At 40.9% G+C, this 19,971-nt stretch overlaps 1 protein-coding gene across 3 annotated transcripts in view; it reads right to left on the reverse strand.

The window, feature by feature from the left end:
- Positions 1-19,971, reverse strand: part of efr3a (EFR3 homolog A (S. cerevisiae)) — a 106,476-nt gene that overhangs the window by 16,080 nt on the left and 70,425 nt on the right. For all 3 annotated transcript variants that reach the window (XM_018674929.2, XM_051069776.1, XM_018674928.2), the window contains 8 exons: positions 14,329-14,407; positions 12,271-12,406; positions 8,822-8,989; positions 7,774-7,888; positions 6,354-6,405; positions 3,846-4,018; positions 3,683-3,758; positions 1,801-1,962 (listed from right to left, as the gene is read on the reverse strand). In XM_018674929.2, coding sequence (XP_018530445.1) covers positions 1,801-1,962; positions 3,683-3,758; positions 3,846-4,018; positions 6,354-6,405; positions 7,774-7,888; positions 8,822-8,989; positions 12,271-12,406; positions 14,329-14,407 — 961 coding nt within the window. The remainder of the gene's footprint in view (positions 1-1,800; positions 1,963-3,682; positions 3,759-3,845; positions 4,019-6,353; positions 6,406-7,773; positions 7,889-8,821; positions 8,990-12,270; positions 12,407-14,328; positions 14,408-19,971) is intronic.

Genomic DNA, 19,971 nt, shown 5'->3' on the forward strand with positions numbered 1-19,971 from the left:
AAGTTAAATGGACTTGTTTTGTTCTATATCTTTCCAGCTCCAGTAGTGGAAAAATTTCATCATTCTGATGAGGAGTTACTTCTTTTCTTTGACATAAAACATTTTAAAATGAATATTTTTGGGGTTTTGGATTAATGCCTGGGCTTTCACTATTTTTCACTATTTTTGTCGTAACAGGGATCAAACAATTAATGTAAAAAAATAATCTACAGATTAACTGATGTGAAAATAATCATTAGCTGCAGCTGAGTGACGTGTCATTATTATAATTAACAAATTACCACAGAAACACAGACACGCAGCGCATCATATTCAGCCTTCCATGCTCGCCATGTCACCTCGGGGTCGTTACCCTAACAACGACCTTTCCACTGACAGAGTGAAAACACAATCAAACAGCAGATACTCCAGAGGAAATCTTCCTGCTGTCTGTAAACCCTGTACATGGATTAAACCAAATACTGTGCTACTGTGATACAGTGATACGACGATCAGGTCATATCTGAACCCATCTGCTGCTCTCTGGGCCTTATATCGTAATCTATAAGACTCCAAAGGGTTGACGATGTTCCCAGTGCAGGTAAACACGGTACTACAAATGTCTGCGTGTGTGTGTGTTTCTCGTCTACAGCGCTGTGACATTTGGATGATAAGATCTCAGCGTGATAAACAAACAAGCAGCTGGTGTGTGTGTGTCGGAGCGTATGTGCAGATTTTCTTCACACCTCTGCTCCATCTCACATGTGGGAGGTTTTATTGGACCTGCAGTGCCGTCTCCAGTCTAACGACATTAAGGACTCGGCCACTGACGATGACAGCACGGCTACTCGTCATTGCACGGAAATATGACACCTGACACCGCGAATACACCATCATCACATCAAGGGTGCTTCAGATTAGAGCGCTGTAAAGAATCTTAATGTAGCGTATTACTGCAACATCAGGTCTAAAACACAACCTCAGAACCAAAGGAGAGAAATAACCACTGTTTACTCCACTTGTGCACAGTTTGAGTCTCAGGTGTTTCCAGTGTTTTCATCTCAGGAGACCTTCTATTCTGTCCTTCACCACATTTTTACTCCTCTCCATTTATTTGAAAGCTGCAGTTATTGGTCACAAAAATGCAAAATAAACCTAACCCAATAATATAATTCAACTATCCTAAAAACGTTCACATACTTCACCTGTCCCTACATCTAATATTACAAATTATGAGTTTATCCAGAGTAGGTTAAACTCGTAGTCCAGGCTTCTGCTGTCAAGTAAAAATGTTTAACTTTTTAGGAAGTTCAATGTTCAGTTCAATGATTTAATGACTTTTTTTTATGTCATACCTCCATCTTTTCCTTAATTCTTTGCTTCTCTCCTACTTTCCATTTGATTTTTCTACAAGTTATTTTCTTCTCTTCTTTTATTAGCTTATCTCAAAGTACAACCAATGAAACTTCTTCTCTGACTGTACTTTTACTTGAATTCAATCCACCACTCATTATTAGTTTAGTTTTACTTCAGAAAGCATGTAATTTACTTCCACTTGTAATGGGCTACAGTGCTTTAGTTTCTACTTAGAAAAAATGTTTGATTAGGTGAAGAGAACTTTTTCTGCTCCAATGAATTCACAAAACTACATCTGCTGAGAAAGATCATGTGATACAACTGAAAGCTCAAGAACCGCTGTTAAACAGACCTCATGCTGAGATTGTTTCAAAACTGACAAATTTGACAGATTAGTTTTTTGGTTTTGGTTAAAATGTCTAATAAACTGGTCCTCACTCAGGTGAGACAGCTACTTAATTTTACCTGCAGAGCGATGGCGAGACGGATGAGGTCGATCACCACCTCCTCGTTGGCGAGCTCGATAGTCAGAATGGCCAGGGTGGTGAAGAGCAACTCAAAGTTTTTATGGACGTTATCCTCTTCTTTACAGCCCAGATAGATGTGGCGGTACAGCTGCTGGCCATGCTGGACGTCAGACAGGAAACAAAAGGAAGGAAAGAACAGAAGAGGTGGAGAAAAGAAACATAGGAACTGTTACGAAAGTATTATTACCATGACTTCTGGTGAGGGTTAGTGTGCAACATATATTCCTGGAACAGCCCGTGGAGAGGGATTTTTGGTTGACTTTAGACTCCCCCAACACCCCTGAATTTTTATTCCTCAACCACCAGAACCTGTCTTCTGACTTCAGCTATGACCTTCTGATTGCAGCTTCGAGCAGTGCAGATTTTAAACATGACCCAGTCCCATGACCCAGAACAAAATCCTTCCAGGGGTGGGTCGACCTTTCCGACAGAGGCTGCTGCCAAACGTCTGGGCTTCCCAGGTATGTCTGGCAGCTTCCTTTAATACCTGTTCCAACTCGTCACAAGATGGTGATCGGTTTTGTTCCTCCCCTCATTTTCATGTCCAAGAACTGTGACCATGTGGGATATCGACTGTGAGGAAAAATATCTGACCTCTTGTCTTGGAAATGTCATAGTTCTGAATTAGAGTTGAGATGATTAGTCAGTTAGTTGACTGGTTTAGATAAATCACTATTTTAAAAGTAAAATTATCAAACATTCCCTTGTTCTTGCTTGTTGTTGAATATCTCAGCATCAGCTCAGGTAATAGAACATTATGTTTTCCATTTTAACGACTATCTGACATTTTACAGACCACACTCTCAGAGCCTTGCTCGTGCATTCATATGCTTGACGTGGACCCTAATGGAAAGTGAAGGCCAATGACTCCCGTTCACCTCTAATGAATTACAATTAGACGCCATTAATGACCTCTGACAGCAGATAAGAGCCACTGCTCTGGATGTTTTCCAGCCCTGTGGTTGCTCTTTCAGGTGTCTGACATGTGGGTAAAGGTCACAGCGCAGGTGTGATTCACAGGTGAAAAACTTAAACTGTGGGCCTCTTTTTGGAAATGTCACAGGCTGATGGTGACCGGGCTTTTCCTGTCAGGGTCAATGAGCTCCAAGACCTCGCTGGATGAGAATGTCATGGCTCGAAGATGCAACCACGACTTAATAATGGAATCACTTCTGCAGACGTTATATTCTTAATTGTTTCTGCTTGAGTTAGAGAGAAGACAGCTGGTCTGATGACCTCTTACATAGTGTAAAACCTTTAGTCTTGTGATGTTTTCATTTTCTCTGTACATCAACTTTAAGGAGCTACTGAAGGTGATCTAGCAGGTGAAATCCAACGCACCCTGTTGAGTCTGCCATCAGGACAGTCCTCATCAGAAAAGAACAAGGAGGGGAATTTTAAAATCTTTAGCTGATTTAGAAAATGTGAGAGAGCACACTCATGATATCGAACTCAGATAGCGAAAGATTTCACACATTGTTCTTATAGTGTGTGATGTGCAGAGGGAAGACCAAAACAGCCACATCACACACTAACAGATTCAGCACCAACAACCAGAGTCTGGACTCTCCTAACTCCACATCTGATGACTTTAGAGAAAACAAACATGGCAGACAACAACGTCTCGTTTGTTGTGTTTTTGTCTTCAGTCAGCTGCTTCCTGATTGGCTAGCGTTTTGTTCCACGTGACAATCCAGAGAGAGCGTGCTTGGTTCTCCTCGGTCCCCCCCCGTCTGTCCCCTGCTCCTTTAAGACCCTTAGTTTACAGGATAAGAACAAAGATCTCTGCAGAAAGATCATAACTAACGTAAATGTTTTACCTTCTTCATGAATGCAACGTCTTGCTTGGAAATCTTCTCTCTCTTAATCTTCAACGCTGCAACATTGGGAATGATTCTGAAACACAAAGATCAGACTTATTAACCATCATCTGAGCCTCTGACTGAGACTGTTCACTCGCAGCCTGACGGGCGTATTTTGTACCTGATGCCGCGTAGCTTGGCGCGGTTGTCATGGCGATCGATGATGTTGTGCAGGATCTCAAGCACCAGCTGCCTCAGCTCGCTGTCCTCCATCAGCGAGATGGAGAAGAGCGGGTCCAGGAAAGGAGGAGGCAACGCAGCTGCCATGGACTTAGACTTGAAGCCGGAGGTTACCTGAGGTAGAGGAGGAAGTGGGGGGAGGTGGGAGAAAAGGGGGAGAGTGGGACTGAGCCGACTTATCACAGCATGATGTGATTAATCCACAGGCAGGGTCGTTGAGAAACACCACTTCATCAGAGCTGAAATGTTACGTTCACAAGCAGCTGAAAGTGACTGAAGGCTGACCTCTCTCCTACGTGACTCTGATATGATGAATTATGATCAGTGTGAACGGGGGGCTGAGACCTTGGTATAATATGAAATACCAGTACCAATAATAAAATATTTATTACCTAACCATGAGTATATGTAACAGTACTTTATATAGATATTTAATTTAGTTTGTCCAAATCAATTATTCAGTCACCGTCACCTGCAGGGATTGCGTTGCCTCAATTTAGTTGCTAGATGCTGTTGTTATAGCACATTTCATTTTCCTTGAAGCTTTATGTCTAATAGAACCATTTAAAGCTAATTTTTCTCATCAACAGAAGAAGTTGAGGAACCAAAACCAGCGTGAACTCTGTCTAAAAAACTTAATCTAAAGATTGAAAACTCATAATTAAATTAAATTTACTTCAACAACAGGTGAATCAGACTGAAGGGAAACAAACACCAGCCGTGTCGTGTCTACAGCTGCAAAGGGGAGGAAAATTTCTGGTAAATGTCTAGAAACTTCTAATGAGAATTAACAGAAATTAACTGTAAATTTGAGGTAATTTATACAAACAATAAACAGACAAACGTGTAAATACATTTTTATCTAAATGTCATTTCTGTGAGTAAAACTTTGATAAAAAACATTAACATCAGCTAGCATGAGCTAGCCTCTTCATGTATCAATGGAATGGTGTTACTAGCTTAAATTTAGCATCTGATCTGATTTACTGGCTCTTATTAAACTTTAATAGCTCAGATCAGAAATATTTACTTAATATACTGATCCAGACTGACTGGATGTCGTCTGTGGGCTCAGATGCAGCGGTGTGGATGATCTGTACATGTGATGGAAGAATGACCAGAGCAGGGGAGAAATTCAACTGAATTTACATTAAATCTGGTTATTTTATCCAAGATTATGCTGCAACAGGTTCTTTTTTTCAACTACATTTAAGTTCTTTGTTATAAATTTACAGTTAATTCCCATTTTGGCAATTAACAGGTTGTGTCATGTGTCACTGGTCTGATGAGGGTCATCCAAACCACTGGACACTGACTTCTACTTCTTTCAGGTTTGTGCTTTGTGTTTGACTGAACCAGCGACTGATTCAGCTTCAGTCTTCACTGTGATGAGCAGCTCTCAAACATCCGGGTTTTACCCCGACAGTCTGCAGAGTCAGAGGAGCTTGCACACTGACACACACCCCCACCACCGCCATCCTCCATCTTCCATCCTCCCCTCGCGCTCAGCCCCATCTGCAGCTGCATGGCGATATAAATATGTTGACCTTTCACCTCTCCTCCAGCTGCACTGAGAAGCCAGGTGGTGGCGAGGGGGGGGGCGAGTCGAGGGGAGACGGGGACAGGCGGACGCCGCGATAAACCGCAGTGTGAGCGCACATGAACGATGCTGCGGGAAAACAAGAGAGTGTGTGTGTGTGTGTGTTCACTGCTGGGTGTGTTGATGCCACCTGTGCCTCCTCATCTCAGTGAGTCGAGGGTCTGTGACTGAAGCAGATAATTAAGGAAGCATCTTTATGGAGACTTCAGGTGTTAACTCTGTAAAGTCAGAACTCGAAAACGGACAGTGTCAAATAAATAATTAAGACTCAGTGAAAGTGAAAGTGAAGTGTATTCTAACTCAAAAATATAAATAAATACAGAATAAAAAAGAGGTTATTATTATTATTATTTTATATATTTTATTTTATATTATTTTAATAAAGTCTGTCTTACTCGTTTTTGAGTGTCAGGTCTTTTGTTAGAGAAGCTTAAGATATTATGTTTTAGCCAGAGTGAAGTTCTCTGATTAATTAAAACAAAAGTCTGAAAAATTAGAAGCTTCTCTTCCTCTACAACAGAAACAGTTTGATTTACTACATTTAGATTTAAATCAGTGACGGACCGCAGCTAGACCACAGTCTTCTACGCTAATTTCGTCAGTCATGCTAGCTGCAGCTGGATACTGTCTCATGAGACGAGAAATGTCGTGAGATCTTGTAACATCCCTTGTGTGGAATCCATCACTGAGGTGATTTAATTTAAATCAAATAAATGCTACGTTAATCAAACATTAGCTTCAGATTGTTCCAGTCTGATCCGATATTGGAACAACCTGCTGACCCCAGATCAGAGGACAGACTAGTTTTGTTCATCAGACAGTTCAGACGGGTTAAAGAGGAGGACTCACCATGATGAGGGAGCTGAGCAGCATGGTCTGAATCCTCTTGGTTCCCTGATGCCTGAGGGACAAAGGACAGAAACAGAAAACGTTGCAGATTTCTTCTTCTCTAGTTGCAGTAATTATATATTTTCTAGACTGTATTCACAGGGTTCAAAGGCTGTGTTCAGACCACCGTGGAGCAACATTATTAAAACATAATGCCAGCTTCCTAATTTATTTTAATGAAGACATTTTATTGGTGCAGTAGAGGTGTTAAAACTGAGGCCTGGAGAACGATACAGACTGTGAATAAAAAGGACTCGACTGCAAACGGGGGTTGAATCTTTTGCAGCCATACAACACGTTGGCCAATCAAATGGTAAATGAGCTACACTTACATAGAACTTTTCCAGTCGAGAAAGTCTTGTCGACCTTTCAAAGCGTTTTACACTACAGGTCACATTGACACACATTCATACAGCATTTGTTCTATGTATAAGGAACCAAGAATCCTGATTATCTTTCACATCAGATGCAGTCCAACAAGTCTCGAGTGTTGACAGTTTAAAATGCAGAGTGAGTGAACTGACCTCTGCTCAGAAACACTGACAATCTGCAGCAAATTTCTCTTCTCTGGCAATTACCCGAAAAGGAGAGGAAGGGAGAGAGAAAGCTTGTTGGTCTGTGAGGAGGAGGAGGAGGAGGAGGACAGTGTGCGTTTGATTTGGGATTATCTGCTCTTGCACCCCTGAGGCCTGAGGGATTAGCTTGTTTTTCTTTTCTTTCTTTTTTTTTTTGGTTTGGAAGAAGACCAGCCGTCGTCTCAGTGACCCTGGGAGCTGCATTCACTGCAGGACGTCCAGGAGGTGAAGTGAGGACAGATTAAGACACAATTCACTTTGGATGAGAGGGAGAGTGTGTTCATGTGTGTTCATGTGTGTGCTGTGTTTCAGTCCAGTGTTTCAGTACTGATGATTTAAGGATAATACATTAACATTACATATAAATCTGGGACATTTTAGCATGATGTTTTGCACATGTTATATTTAGATTTCTGACCCTGAGAACTGTATAGCCCAAAGGTCCGCTTAATACTAGGTTCTCAGTCATCCAGATCATAGTAGTAGATCATGGTGCTAGAGTTGAAGGTGACTGGACTTTTTACGTTTTACTTCTCATCCAAAGTGGTGGCTCAGTTCTAGAGAATGGCTTAGGAGTTGACTTTCAGGACCACCTCCAAGAGGTTAATTACCTAAGACTCCTCAACCAGTCTTAGAACTGAGGAACCGCTCTGTGATTAAACTGGGAAAGAAAAGACGAGGCAGGGCCAGCACATTCAGAGCTAAACTGTGGAGCTGAGGGAGCTTTTGGGAGCTGTGAGCTGATTGGCTGCAGCAGCAGCATGTGGAAACCACCAGGGTCGTTGGATAATGAATGTGTGACTCACCCAATCTTGACGGTGTCCAAGGTGTGGCAGGGGGTCCCGTACACTGGCACTTTGCCCATGATGAACATCATGACTTCAGCTCGCTGGTAGTCTGGCAGGTTTCCACCGAAGAAGCCTGGCATGAGAGAGACGAGGGATGAGTCAGCACTCAAACGCAAAGACTGGAGGAGGGTTAAAACACATCCTCCCTTCTTTTTACTCTGATACCAAGTCAAATTGTACTACCCCACTTGGGGAAGTTTGGTGTTTAAAAAACACATTCATTCCATCATAAATACAACATAAAATACAGTATACCAGTCAGAACAACAATACAGTGCTACATCACTACATATGAAGACAAATGAGCCTGAGCTGTAGAGTGTGCAAAAAACTGCTCAGCACCTTGATCTGTACAAATTCAGCCAACTGACTGCAGTGCAAACAAAAGAGTCTTTCAGTCAAATGAGTTAGAACTCTATGACTTCTACCTGAAGCTAGCGGCTCTCCTTCTGCAGAGGATGGTCAGTACAGTCCAGTATGGCACGGGCCTTGTTTAGGAATGTAGAGATCAAGAAGCTGTGCTTGATTTACCTCAATAACTTTACTGGCCATTCTAACAAGTCAACAAAACCTGTTCTTATTGGCCAGATTCAGGTTCCCAAACCACATTTTTCTCAAGAATTAAAGACGCTGGTGTACCTCCTTAGAAATGGCATCTACATCAGCCTGAAAACACAACCTATCGTCAAAAACAGAACCTAAACACTCATAGTTCATCAACTCAGTCTCAGTTCCCTCAGTAACTGTGGGTTTGGGGATGGGGATCCCAGCCGACATTGGGCAACAGGCAGGGTACACCCTGGACAGATCACCAGTCCATCGCAGGGCCAACACACAGAAACATAGAAACCAACCATTCACACTCAGAAAGTGGGAGGAAGCCAGTTTTGGTCACATTCAGTTTAAGTCATTACCAACCAGACCATGATCAAGTCTCCTCCACTCTTTAGACAGAATCTGGACCAATCCTTCAAGGTAAAGGACAGGAGGTAACAGTCCGTCATACCGATGGTCTGGATGATGGCGTTCTGGACGATCCGCTCTTCGCTCTCTTTGCCGCGACCGGAGGAAACGCTGGTGCTGGAGTTCCTCCTTGAGCTCTCGCCCAGCTCGAAGTCCACGCTCATCCTCAGGTGTTTGAGCAGAGTGTTGAAAACCTCCAGCACTGTCGGACCTGCAGTCACACAAACAAACAGCCACCATAAAAGACAAAGATTAAAGTTAGAAAAACAGGAACTTGTGACTTGTGAGAGGTTTCCAGCTGGGACAAATGAAAAACTAAAACTAAGTGGGGAACTGTTCTCTCAACAGCAACCAGACCAGGGAAACTACCATCAATATTTCTGTGAAGCAGCGACGAGAGTCAAACCTTTCAGAAGAAAATCTGCCAATAAAAATAATTTCTATCATTTGGAAGCATCAAGTAACCCTGTAACATCCAGTTTCTCCTTTTTATTTCCAGTGATGTAGCTTTAAGGATTTAAAAAAATAATCTTATTCCACATTGACAATTTAATATAAAGTCTGTATCAGCTTCCTCCTGACATTTGCACAGAAGCCAAAGACTGTGGTTACTGCATTATTATTCCATTAAATGGAAATATTCTCATTGTTTTGTGCCCAAACTTCAACCTTACATATTTGGTATCCGTAGAAACTGAGATCTTCACTAGAATTCATAAATAAGTTATGAGAATTTGTGCAGTGTTTTGCTGCACAGGATCGTTTGTACTGACTGAACAGTTACTGGGTTACAGAGCTTTAAGAGTTTAAATAAAAGTCAGACTGAAATCAGACTGAAAAACTGAACTGAGTGAGATTTTAAATGATTCATTAGAGGTTCCCAGAGAAGTACGTCCATTAAACATGGAGATGAACTGTAGAAAAACACCGTCCACAGTGTAACAGACTGTGTTGGCCTAATTCACTCTGGCACAGGAAGCAACACCTCAGATTATGGGTGAGCCGGTTGTCCTGCCTGTGGCCTCGACTCATTTAACTGCAGAAAAAAATTATTTCCAAATGCTCCTTTAACACTGAATCTACTCTAATCTACTGAGGTATACAACATCACATCACTGTGCTACTCTAAGCTACAAGACCACGACTTTATCATGTCTGGAAGTTAAAACACAGTATTACTGGATGATGAGAAAAATAGAAACCCCAGAACAAGATAAACATCCCTATCATTGAAAACTTAATATTTTAAAGGGTTAATCCACTCAAATTACAAATTGATTTGTGATGTTGCTGTATTTTTAAATGTGTGAGGGCATAACAGCTGCTTAAATTATGAAGGACAAATGTCCACGTCAATGGACGTCCACTAAAGTCCTTGGTTTTTCCACTGACAGACCGTGATATATAGCAATGTTTCTGGTGAAACAAAAAGGATCTTATTCTTGAAAATTATCCATTAAGACATTTAATAATACAACACCACCACAAATCAACATGTAATTTGAGTGTACTGACCCTTTAAAATTAAGCTTTAGTTGATAGAAATGTTTGTGTTGCGTCAGTTCTATGGTTAAAGGAGTAATTTGGGTGAACTGACACTTTAATTTACTGCAGGGTTGTGCAGTTGGATTATAGTCCATCATTACAGGTGATTCTGTATTTCTAGTCACTCTGTGTATGTTTGGATAAAAACATTAAGCCATGCTGATCTAAACAGAGACCTTTTGTTCGCCCGGCATTAACAAACATCTGCACATCCACATTCTGAAGAAATCTCACACATTAGTATTCTCCTTCCTTCACAGCCTCCTTGAACATTCTCACATTATCAACACCTTCATTTAGCTCTACATCTAAAAATATCTTTAATTAAGTCAGATTCTGGTCGTCTTTGTGCAGGAAAACAAAGTTTATTTCCACTGACGTAAGTAGCTTTATTTTCTGTTTGCTCCCGCTTCACCTTTTAATCTTTGTGCTGCAGTTTTTCCAATTTTTCGATTCTATAATCAGTTTATTCTGCTGTTATTCTGCTTGTTAATACCAGGCGTTCAACAGGTCGGTCTGTGTGTGGGGAAACATCTGTAGAAACTGCTCTATCTCTATACTCAGCCTGAATCTAACACCACATCATCTTTATACTGTACCGAGCCACAGATTGGGAGGAGTGGTCGTGTTTTCACTCTCAAAGGTGAACACATCGCTTCTTTTGGACTCTTGAATCATTCCTTTTTTTTTTGTTTTTCCCAGGTGGAGGCAGTAAAACACAGGTTATAGGAGTTAAATACAAAAAAACAGCACAATCTACACTAACAAATGAGTTGAAATTGTTCTCAGATTCACTTCACTAACCCTCCATTTCACGCTGAATTAAGTTAAATAAGGTGGTGATTTCTTCATGTCTTAATTTATTCAGAAAGCAGTGATTCTGTTTGTGTTTGTCCGGCTGGTTTTCCTACATCTTCAGTTTCTTCTGACTGTTTTTCCTCATCTGACTGCAGATATGAATCTTCCTTTGGAGTGGGAGGTGTTTATATTAACAGCTTATTTATGTACAACTAATTATTACTAATTAAGTGAACCAGAGGCGTAAGAGACAGACTCGTTTCACGTGTGTTTGTAATAGAAACATTTGATTAACACTCACAGAAACAATTAGTTGATTGACAGAAAACTAAACAGCAGTTATTGTTATATGTTACTAATTAATTGTTTGAGTTAATGACAACTAAAACGATAAATATAACCTCGTTCCAGCTCCTCAGTGGTGAAGATTTGCTGTTTTTTAATCTTTTGTATTAAATATCTTTGTTTTTTAAGGGTTTTAGAGTAATAACTTAATATTTTAATTTTAAACAACACACCACAAACAACTAAACTTCACGGTCAATCAACAAATGATCTGTGATGTCAAGCCTCCTGCTGCTCCAACGATCCTGCTCAGCACCTGTTGTCTGTAAATAAAACGATTTTACTTGGCTAAATAAAGAGTGGGAGGTTTTATTTTCACCTGTGTCTGTTTGTTTGTTTGTCAACAGGATTACACAAAAAGTACTGAACTGATATGCAGCAGACTCGGTGGAGGGACGGAGCGGACCATGGAGCAACCTAGTGGATTTTATCAGGATCATTTAATCTGAATTTCTTTCTCTGAAGTCTGGTGTATGTTGTTTGACATTGGCCTTGGTGGAGGTCTGTGTCCATCTAGTTTTCATTATGAATTTATATGTTGTTTTTTTAAGACAATTTTTAGTCTAAAAATGTCACAAACTATTGGAAAATGTCCATCACGGAGTCCAACCGACAGTCCAAACAACAAAGACATTAAATTTTAATGACATTAAAAAGTAACCTGACATTGAAGGAAACAGACAGAGTTTGACATTTTTGTTTGATAAATGACTGGTTATCATTTCATTAATTTCCTCAATTAGCTGCCTGAATGTTTTAATTTAAAGTCCTGCAGTGGGAACCACTCGGGTCCTTTTAACTCACCCACTGAGCCTTTGGCAGCGATGGCCACCGTCTCCAGGAGGACCTGGACGATCCCGGCTCTGACCCGCGGTGTGGTCTTGTTGTGGGTGTCCAGGTGGTTCAGAACCTGCTGGATGACGTGGTGGGAGTGCTGAGCCTGGAAAACATATCAAGTCATATCAAGCAACAAATGTTACTGAGCAGAAAAAAAGTTTCAACCAGAAACTCTGATCAGGTTTCGTTCCTCTGATTCTTTTGTTGCGATCTCGGCTGTAGAATGTCGAGACAGAGATTGCCGCCATCTTGTTTTTACACTGTTGGGTGCGTTGTGACTTTGTTAACACTCAATTGCACAAAAAAGTGTCCGCTAACGAGGACAACAGGTCTGAGTTTAAGCATAAGGTGCAGCAAATCCAAAATGTTACATCTTCCTATGAGGATGCAGGAGGTCTCAGGAGGTTAAGAAACCAGCCATATTTTCTGTTTCTGTTTTAGTTTTTTGGAGTGCTTTGAAAGTGAAATGACTACAATGCATTGTGGTCTATTTCCTGCTCTTGTGTCGCTCCTTCTTTGATAGAATATTGACAGCGAAGCCTGACTTTTATCGCTCATGTTTTACATCAGTTTCCTGGAGCAGCTGGACCTCAAAATGTCAACATCGTCCATCAGCGTTTTTCTTTTAAAAAAAATGGTCCAAACTCCGTCGTTGCAGCAGGACGTTAGAATGCGTCTCTGCAGGACAAACCTGGGGTGTGTTTGTTTTTCGTCACTCAGCTCAAACAAACACTGTCTCCTGGCAGACAGATACAATCCTCCCACCTCCCCCCGGACAGATCAGAGAGACAAAACTCTGTCACCAACTCCTGTCACCCCATCACCATTTGATTGTGTTTTATCTGTGGCAGCACCTCTGTGTCACCTGGGAGCTACTGGACGAGCGAGCAATTAAACAAACAGACAGAGGACAGAGAGAGGGAGAGGATGTGTGTTGGAGAATGTGATTGACAGCAGTAATAAGTGTCCCAGCAGTCTGCAGGTAAAACATACAGGAGCTGCTGCTCTGAGTTGCTGTTGCTCTAAATCAGCATCAGTGTAAAATGTATTTGTCCTCTGTTGGATACGAAAAGATACTCTCGTTATCACCTTCATAATTTAGGTCATTTATGAGGTTTTAATAGTACAGGAATGTTAAAGTGACTCGAAAGCATCAAATATTCATGCTAAACATACAACAATCAAAGCTAAATGTTCTTAGGTATTATCTATTAAATATGTTGCTAGATAGATAGATTGTTATTATAGATAAGATTTCTACAGAGATAGACCTGTTTATTGAAGAGTAAGATCCTTTTTGTTTAACCAGAAATATTGCCAGATCAGTACCAGACTCCACTGACAAAAACACAAACTTTATCAGGCAGAACACTGGAGTTGCAGCCTCAGTGTGTTTGTTTGTTTGTGTTATTGTGTGGTACTGTTACTTAAATAAAGGATCTGATTACTTCCTCCACCACTGAAAGTCTCACAGTAACACAGACACACTAACAGATGGAGGCAGTTTTATTCCAGCAGCTACACGAAAATTCCTGTTTTTGTCAATGGAGTCTGGTAGTGATATATAGAGATGTTTCTGATTAAACAAAAAGGATCTGACTCTTTAATAAAAAGCTCTGTCTCTGCAGGAATCCTATCATAATGTTGTCAGACCTTTATAATGACAATCTGAGCCTGCCAGTGGAAAAAACAAGAACTTGAGTGAACGGACTTTGACATGGACGATTGCCAGGGTCAAGACCATGTCTGATATATTCTACACATTGAAAGAGGAAGAGCTGCCTGAGAAGCAGAAAGAGCAGGGGTGTCAAAAAAGTGAGAGTGAATATTGGAAACAGTGTGAACACCAGCATCAGATCAGCTGCCGTCTGCCTGCAGAGGCTTCACGGACGCTGCTGGGTGGATAAGCTCGCCAAGGTGTCAGACAGGTGCAGGAGGGTACACCATGAAAATGAAGGATTTAAAACTCAAAACCGAAGTGGAAATGTTTTTAAGATGTTATATTTTTAACTCTGTGTACTGTACCTGGATGGAGTACATGATGATCCTGAAGCAGGAAACAGCAAACTCATTGGGGTCCCACAGGTGATGATTATCCAGGTGACTGAAAGCAGAGAGAAATAAAAGACATCATTAATTTTACTGCTTAAACAACATCACAGCTGGTTGTTCTATGACTTTTTAATTCAGTAAACACCTTCACATCCTAATAAACACTCAGGATGTTGGTGAGTTGGATTATGGGAGCAGTGATGTTTGACTTAACATCCGAGTCCTGGTTATTACTGTGGAAGCACATCAGCATTTTAGAACTCCCTGTTCCCTCATCCCTGTTGAATCATCACTCCACGATTTATTAGGTTGTAATTAGAGAAAATGCAGCATTTAATCTAAAAAATGGAAACACATGATAATTCAAAAGTGGAATTTCATCCATCAAATACAGTGCAGCAACAAGCTAACAAAGATATGTTAGCATGTTAGCACTTCCTGTGTGTTTCTGGTTAAATGTCTGAAATAAGGTCTGTGGTTTTAACACAAGCTCAAGACATTTTCAGGTTTTATTCTCCGACATAAAATGGGTCAGTAAATCCCCCACTCCTGATGTTTGAAGCTTTTACGTGTCTTAAAAAAGGCGGTTGCTAACGAGTGTCTAAATGAGACTACAGAGGTTGTCGGGGACGTTAACATGAAAACCCATCTACTCACCAGTCCACCTTTACAGCCTCGTTGTGTTTCTACTCACGCTCTTTCAAACTCTCACTAACTTTCTAAGAAGAAAGGCTTTTGTAGAAGAGCTCAGAGCTAAATGAAATGACCAGTTGGAAGCTTAGTGGTGGAGATGTTGACGTCATGTGACCGTGGTGTAGTTGGTTTATAGCCTAACATTAGCTTCTTACTTCTGGAGGTTGGATTTAGGATTCAAACATCAGAACAGTGGTGTTCATCTGTGAAGATGATCTGATCAACTAAACCTGAATCAGAAACTTTAGTTTATTTCTGGAATAAATCTCATTGGCTTTTTGTATACATCATCAATACATCATCCCTGCACCTCTCTCTTATATTTTACAAACTCCAAAGTGTTTCTTAGTGCAGATTGCCAATCTAAAAGTTCACCTTAGTTGTTTTTTGTTTTTTTTGTATCACTCTTTGACAATGAATTAGTGCAATGTTGGTCAATATTGCGACTGCTTTTCATTGCCTCAAGACAGCAATGCTCCAACAATTCTACTGACCACACCTCATTTTAAGACCAACAACGCCACTCAGATGGACACAAGTGCATTTGCTTTTTAAAAAACGTGGGCACTGGATGTGAAAATGACAACTGCTTTTGTCTAAAAACTAGCAAAGATGCTTGTGTTGTGCTTTGCGTTGCTAAATATTGAGCCATAATCACGCAGATCAACTGTTTAACTGAATTAAAAGCTGCCTGCAGACTCACAGCTAAATATAAAGAGATATAATTAGATAATGCAAAGGAGGATCAGCCACACAAAAAGCATAAAAATGCAGGAAAACTCGATCACAGGAAAAGGGCAGAAAGGTGAAGGTACGCCCATGTATTTAAAGTTGAACTCTGAGCTGATCCACGTGAGGTCAAAGTTTTTATAAAATATCGTGTGGGTGTTGAAGGAGACGGGCAAGACGAGCGCTGAGTGGCAGATGGAGGACGACAGATTCATTCGTCTCTGTGGGAGTCGACCTGCAGCCTCAAGGTAAACTCATCTATAACATACATCTGCTATTTATGTCTTCACACACACACAGGCAGGAGGTTGACTTATTCACCCACCTGCTTACAGCATCTCTGTCTTCAGAGTCTTACCAGCATATTGAGATTTTAAAGTGGTTCAATATCGAAACAGCCAATAAAGCAGAGCAGCCTCAGCATCTGTTAATGTCTCTTCAAAAACATCGATATTTTCAGATGGGAAAACATCTTAGAAACACATTCACGATGACGAATAACAGTGAGGAAGTTTCTGGTGATTTCATATTATAGTGACTCATCTAATGGTCTTGTCTGCAGTGACTCACAAGGACAAAAAAACCCCAAAAAACTGTAGTTTGAGCTTCAGCTCCTGAGCAGAAAAGTAAAGGGATTGTTTTCCAGGATAAGAGAATATAAGGGGAGCTGAGAGAGGAGATATGGTGCAGAGTGCAGATGATTTTCTCTTTATCAGATGATGTTTGTATCTGTATCTTCCAGTGTTGGACAGGACAGATTGTGTTTGGACAACCACTGCAAATAGATAAGCCTCCACACAAAGGTTGTTTTGTATTTTTTCCACTCAGTAGTTTATATATCACATGACCTTGAAGTGTTTACAAGGATAATCCATTAGGCCTACTCTCTGATATTCAGTATTCAAGTGTTTTTAAAAGGACATTTTAAGAGTTTTATGTTAAAGAGGTTAGAGCCCAAAGGAGTCTTCTGTATGACGAAAACCATTTTTAATAAAAGATCAGTCACTCATCACCAGTATTCTCACAATTTGAAACCTAATGTTGCTTTTTATTAAAGAGCAAGATCCTTTTAGTTTAACCAGAAACATCACCATATATTGCTACCAGACTCCACTGACAAAAACAGGAATTTTACCAAGTAGAACACAGGAGCTGCTGCATCTGTTGGTTAGGTTATTTATGTTTTTATTTGTGGTGTTGTGTGACTTTCAGTGGTGGAAGAACTGTTCAGATCCTGCAGCTCCCATGTTCTGCTCAGTAAAAATTTTACTGAGCAGAACTTTTTTTTTGTCAGTGGAGTCTGGTACTGATCTGGCGATGTCTCTGGTTCAACAAAAGGGATTTTACTCCTCAACAAACCAGTCTATCTCTGTAGGAATCCTATACATGTGTGGTACTTTTACTTATGTAAAGGATCTGAAAAACTCTTTGTTATTATCAGTGAATGAGTTACTTTTGTAACCACTCAACAATGGTGTAAATAGTGTAAATTCCATATGAGCTTTAAGAAATCGATAAAACCTGATGGTTCATAGCTGCACAGAATAAATTCAGATTTGAATGGATGCTTTCTGTTCTATTCTTCCAGGACTTGAAGGTCATTGCTTTTCTTCAAACACTTATGACGTCCAAGAGCTGAACTGAAACCTGGGAGGTCATGAAGAATATCTCAAACATCCATAGCTATATCTAATGTGTCTGGCTCTCTGACACTGAGCAGCTTTCATCCACACACAACCACAAACACTTCCCTTCATGTCTGCAATGTTAAACCACCTCCAACGACCTCCGACCGGACACTGACATCGCCCTCTGTGGTTTCTCTTCTCCGTGTCAAGAAGAGAAATCAACTGCTCATTGATGTTTCTACAGGATTGTTCCTCACACAAAGGTTTCTCCGTTGACCCGATGGGTTGATTAAACCAGGGCTGATCTCTCTGTTTGAACTGAGGAGTCTTCACATCGTTTGAAGCTGCAACTTGGCGGCTAAAAACGACCATGTTTTTGAAAAATGTTGCCTATTAAATTGACGTTTACGTATCAAAAATCAGCTCGGCTTAATCCGTCAAAAAGAGGTAAATCAGTAAATTTACCAGTTTCCTGTGGGGAACTCTGAATAAGGCAGTGAATAAAATACAGTTTTAGTATCTCAGTCAAAGTATTTTATAGCTCTCCTACTGAAAATCTTACACCGATGCTCAGCCCTAACAAAGAGATGAACCATTCGACGATGACTCAGTTTAAACACTGTCAGAGCAGCCATTTTAAACAAGTCTGTCGAGATTGATACAAACATAAAATTAGTGTTGGAGACAGAAAGGAAGAGAGAAGAGAGGAAGAAAGAGGCAGCAACAAGGGGGAGAGAAAGGAAAAGAGGACAGCGATAAAGAGGATTGAAAGCTGGTTGTATGAGAACAGTTCACCAAAATGACGTCAATCCAAACCCCCAAAACCCTCCTCCCCCCTGTTAACCCCAATCCCTGCTATTTATAGTCTGAAGACGCTCTCCCCTCCTCCTCCTCCTCCTCCTTCTCTTTCCTGCAGGAGCTCTGCAGGAGGAGAACTGGTTTCACCCACAGACATGAAACATGGTGACTGTTTAACAGAGAGGAAAGCTGAAGACTGGACGACACCGATCAAAGTGTTCAGTTCTGCCGCTGTCGTACTCTCAGATTCCTGCGTGACGCCGTAATAAGTCATGAATATATTAACCAGTCACTGAGTGTTTCACCACAGCGTTCACACCTCACACTAACTGCATACATTACACTTCATTTCTGTGTCAGAGGCCCCACTGGGTTTCACTGCACCTGGAAATTCTTCAGTTGAAAAACGACAACCTATGTCCCTGCAACAGTATATGTTGTGGTCAAAAACTCAGTTGTATAATGAGTTGTTAACAGGAATTTAAATTGGAAAAGCATCATTTGTAACTTCAGACTCAGATATAAAATTGTCTGTACCCTTTCAAAAGACAACCATGTAGAGGATGAGGAGCGCATTTTGTCTGAAGATATGCGAACATAATGAAGATGGCACGACTCAACATCAACCCAACTTGTCATTTCATTTAGCTCTGACCTCTTCTACAAAAGCCTTTCTTTCCCAACAACCTCTGTGGTCTCATTTAGACACTCGTTAGCAACCGCCTTTTTTAAGACACGTAAAAGCTTCAAACATCAGGAGTGGGGGATTTACTGACCCATTTTATGTCAGAGAATAAAACCTGAAAACATGTGCTAACATGCTAACTTCCAGGTTTTTAGCTTGTGTTAAAACCACAGACCTTATTTGAGACGTCTGACTTGAGGTTTCTGCCTCTTAAAGGAAGTTTTTCCTCTCCACTGTCGCCTAGTGCTGCTCAAAAAACAACCAAGTTGGAATAAACAAGCAGAAGAAGAGTCTTTGTAAAAGTAAATCTTCTTTTTCTTGTTATTACAAACTAAGTCCAGAAAACACAACAATCAGCCAAGTGTGCAGGATTTAAACCCCCAAACTCCCTCCTCAGATACAGAGGGTTTGTCCCGTCATTCACACTGCCCAGGGGAAGCATGACTAACTGCTGTATTCACTAGAATACAGAGCACGTATTTATTACCTTGCACAGTGAAATATTTAGCAGCCTATATTGGAAAATAAAATGATGAGCTGAATAAAACATGACCTTTGAGTCATGAAAACCTGGTGTCATTTTTCTGAATCCCTTCCATCAGGTCTTCATTTTCCGCCACACTCTCACTTTCAGGCACATCAGCTCTTTGGTTTACCCTCTGTCCACCGGGTCTCGCTCCATCACTTTGTCACACTCAATTTTCCAAAAAAAAAAAAAAAAAAAAAGAAAAGAAAGAAAGAAGGAAAGAAACGTCCTAGCAGGGTTTTTCTGTCAGTGGAGCAGCTGATGTGGCGCTGCCTGGCCTGCAGGGGGCACATGATGCCAACGAGTCTGTGCTTAGAGCTGGAGGTGACACTAAAGATGCAGCCTAAACACACTCACTCATTTGCAACAACAGACTGGCAGCATGAAGATGACACACTCGGAATGACTGCAGTCTTTAACACTGATTATTGGAGGCTGAGGGCAGGCCTCTGTGTGTGTTTGTGTGTGTTTGTGCGTTCCGTGTTGGGTGTCAGACCTCGGATGAGCGCTGACAAAGTGTCAACAGAGAAAACGGGAGGTGTTGCCGGGTGAAACAA

This window comes from Lates calcarifer, linkage group LG4, assembly GCF_001640805.2.
Source record: "Lates calcarifer isolate ASB-BC8 linkage group LG4, TLL_Latcal_v3, whole genome shotgun sequence".
Lineage (NCBI taxonomy): Eukaryota > Metazoa > Chordata > Actinopteri > Centropomidae > Lates > Lates calcarifer.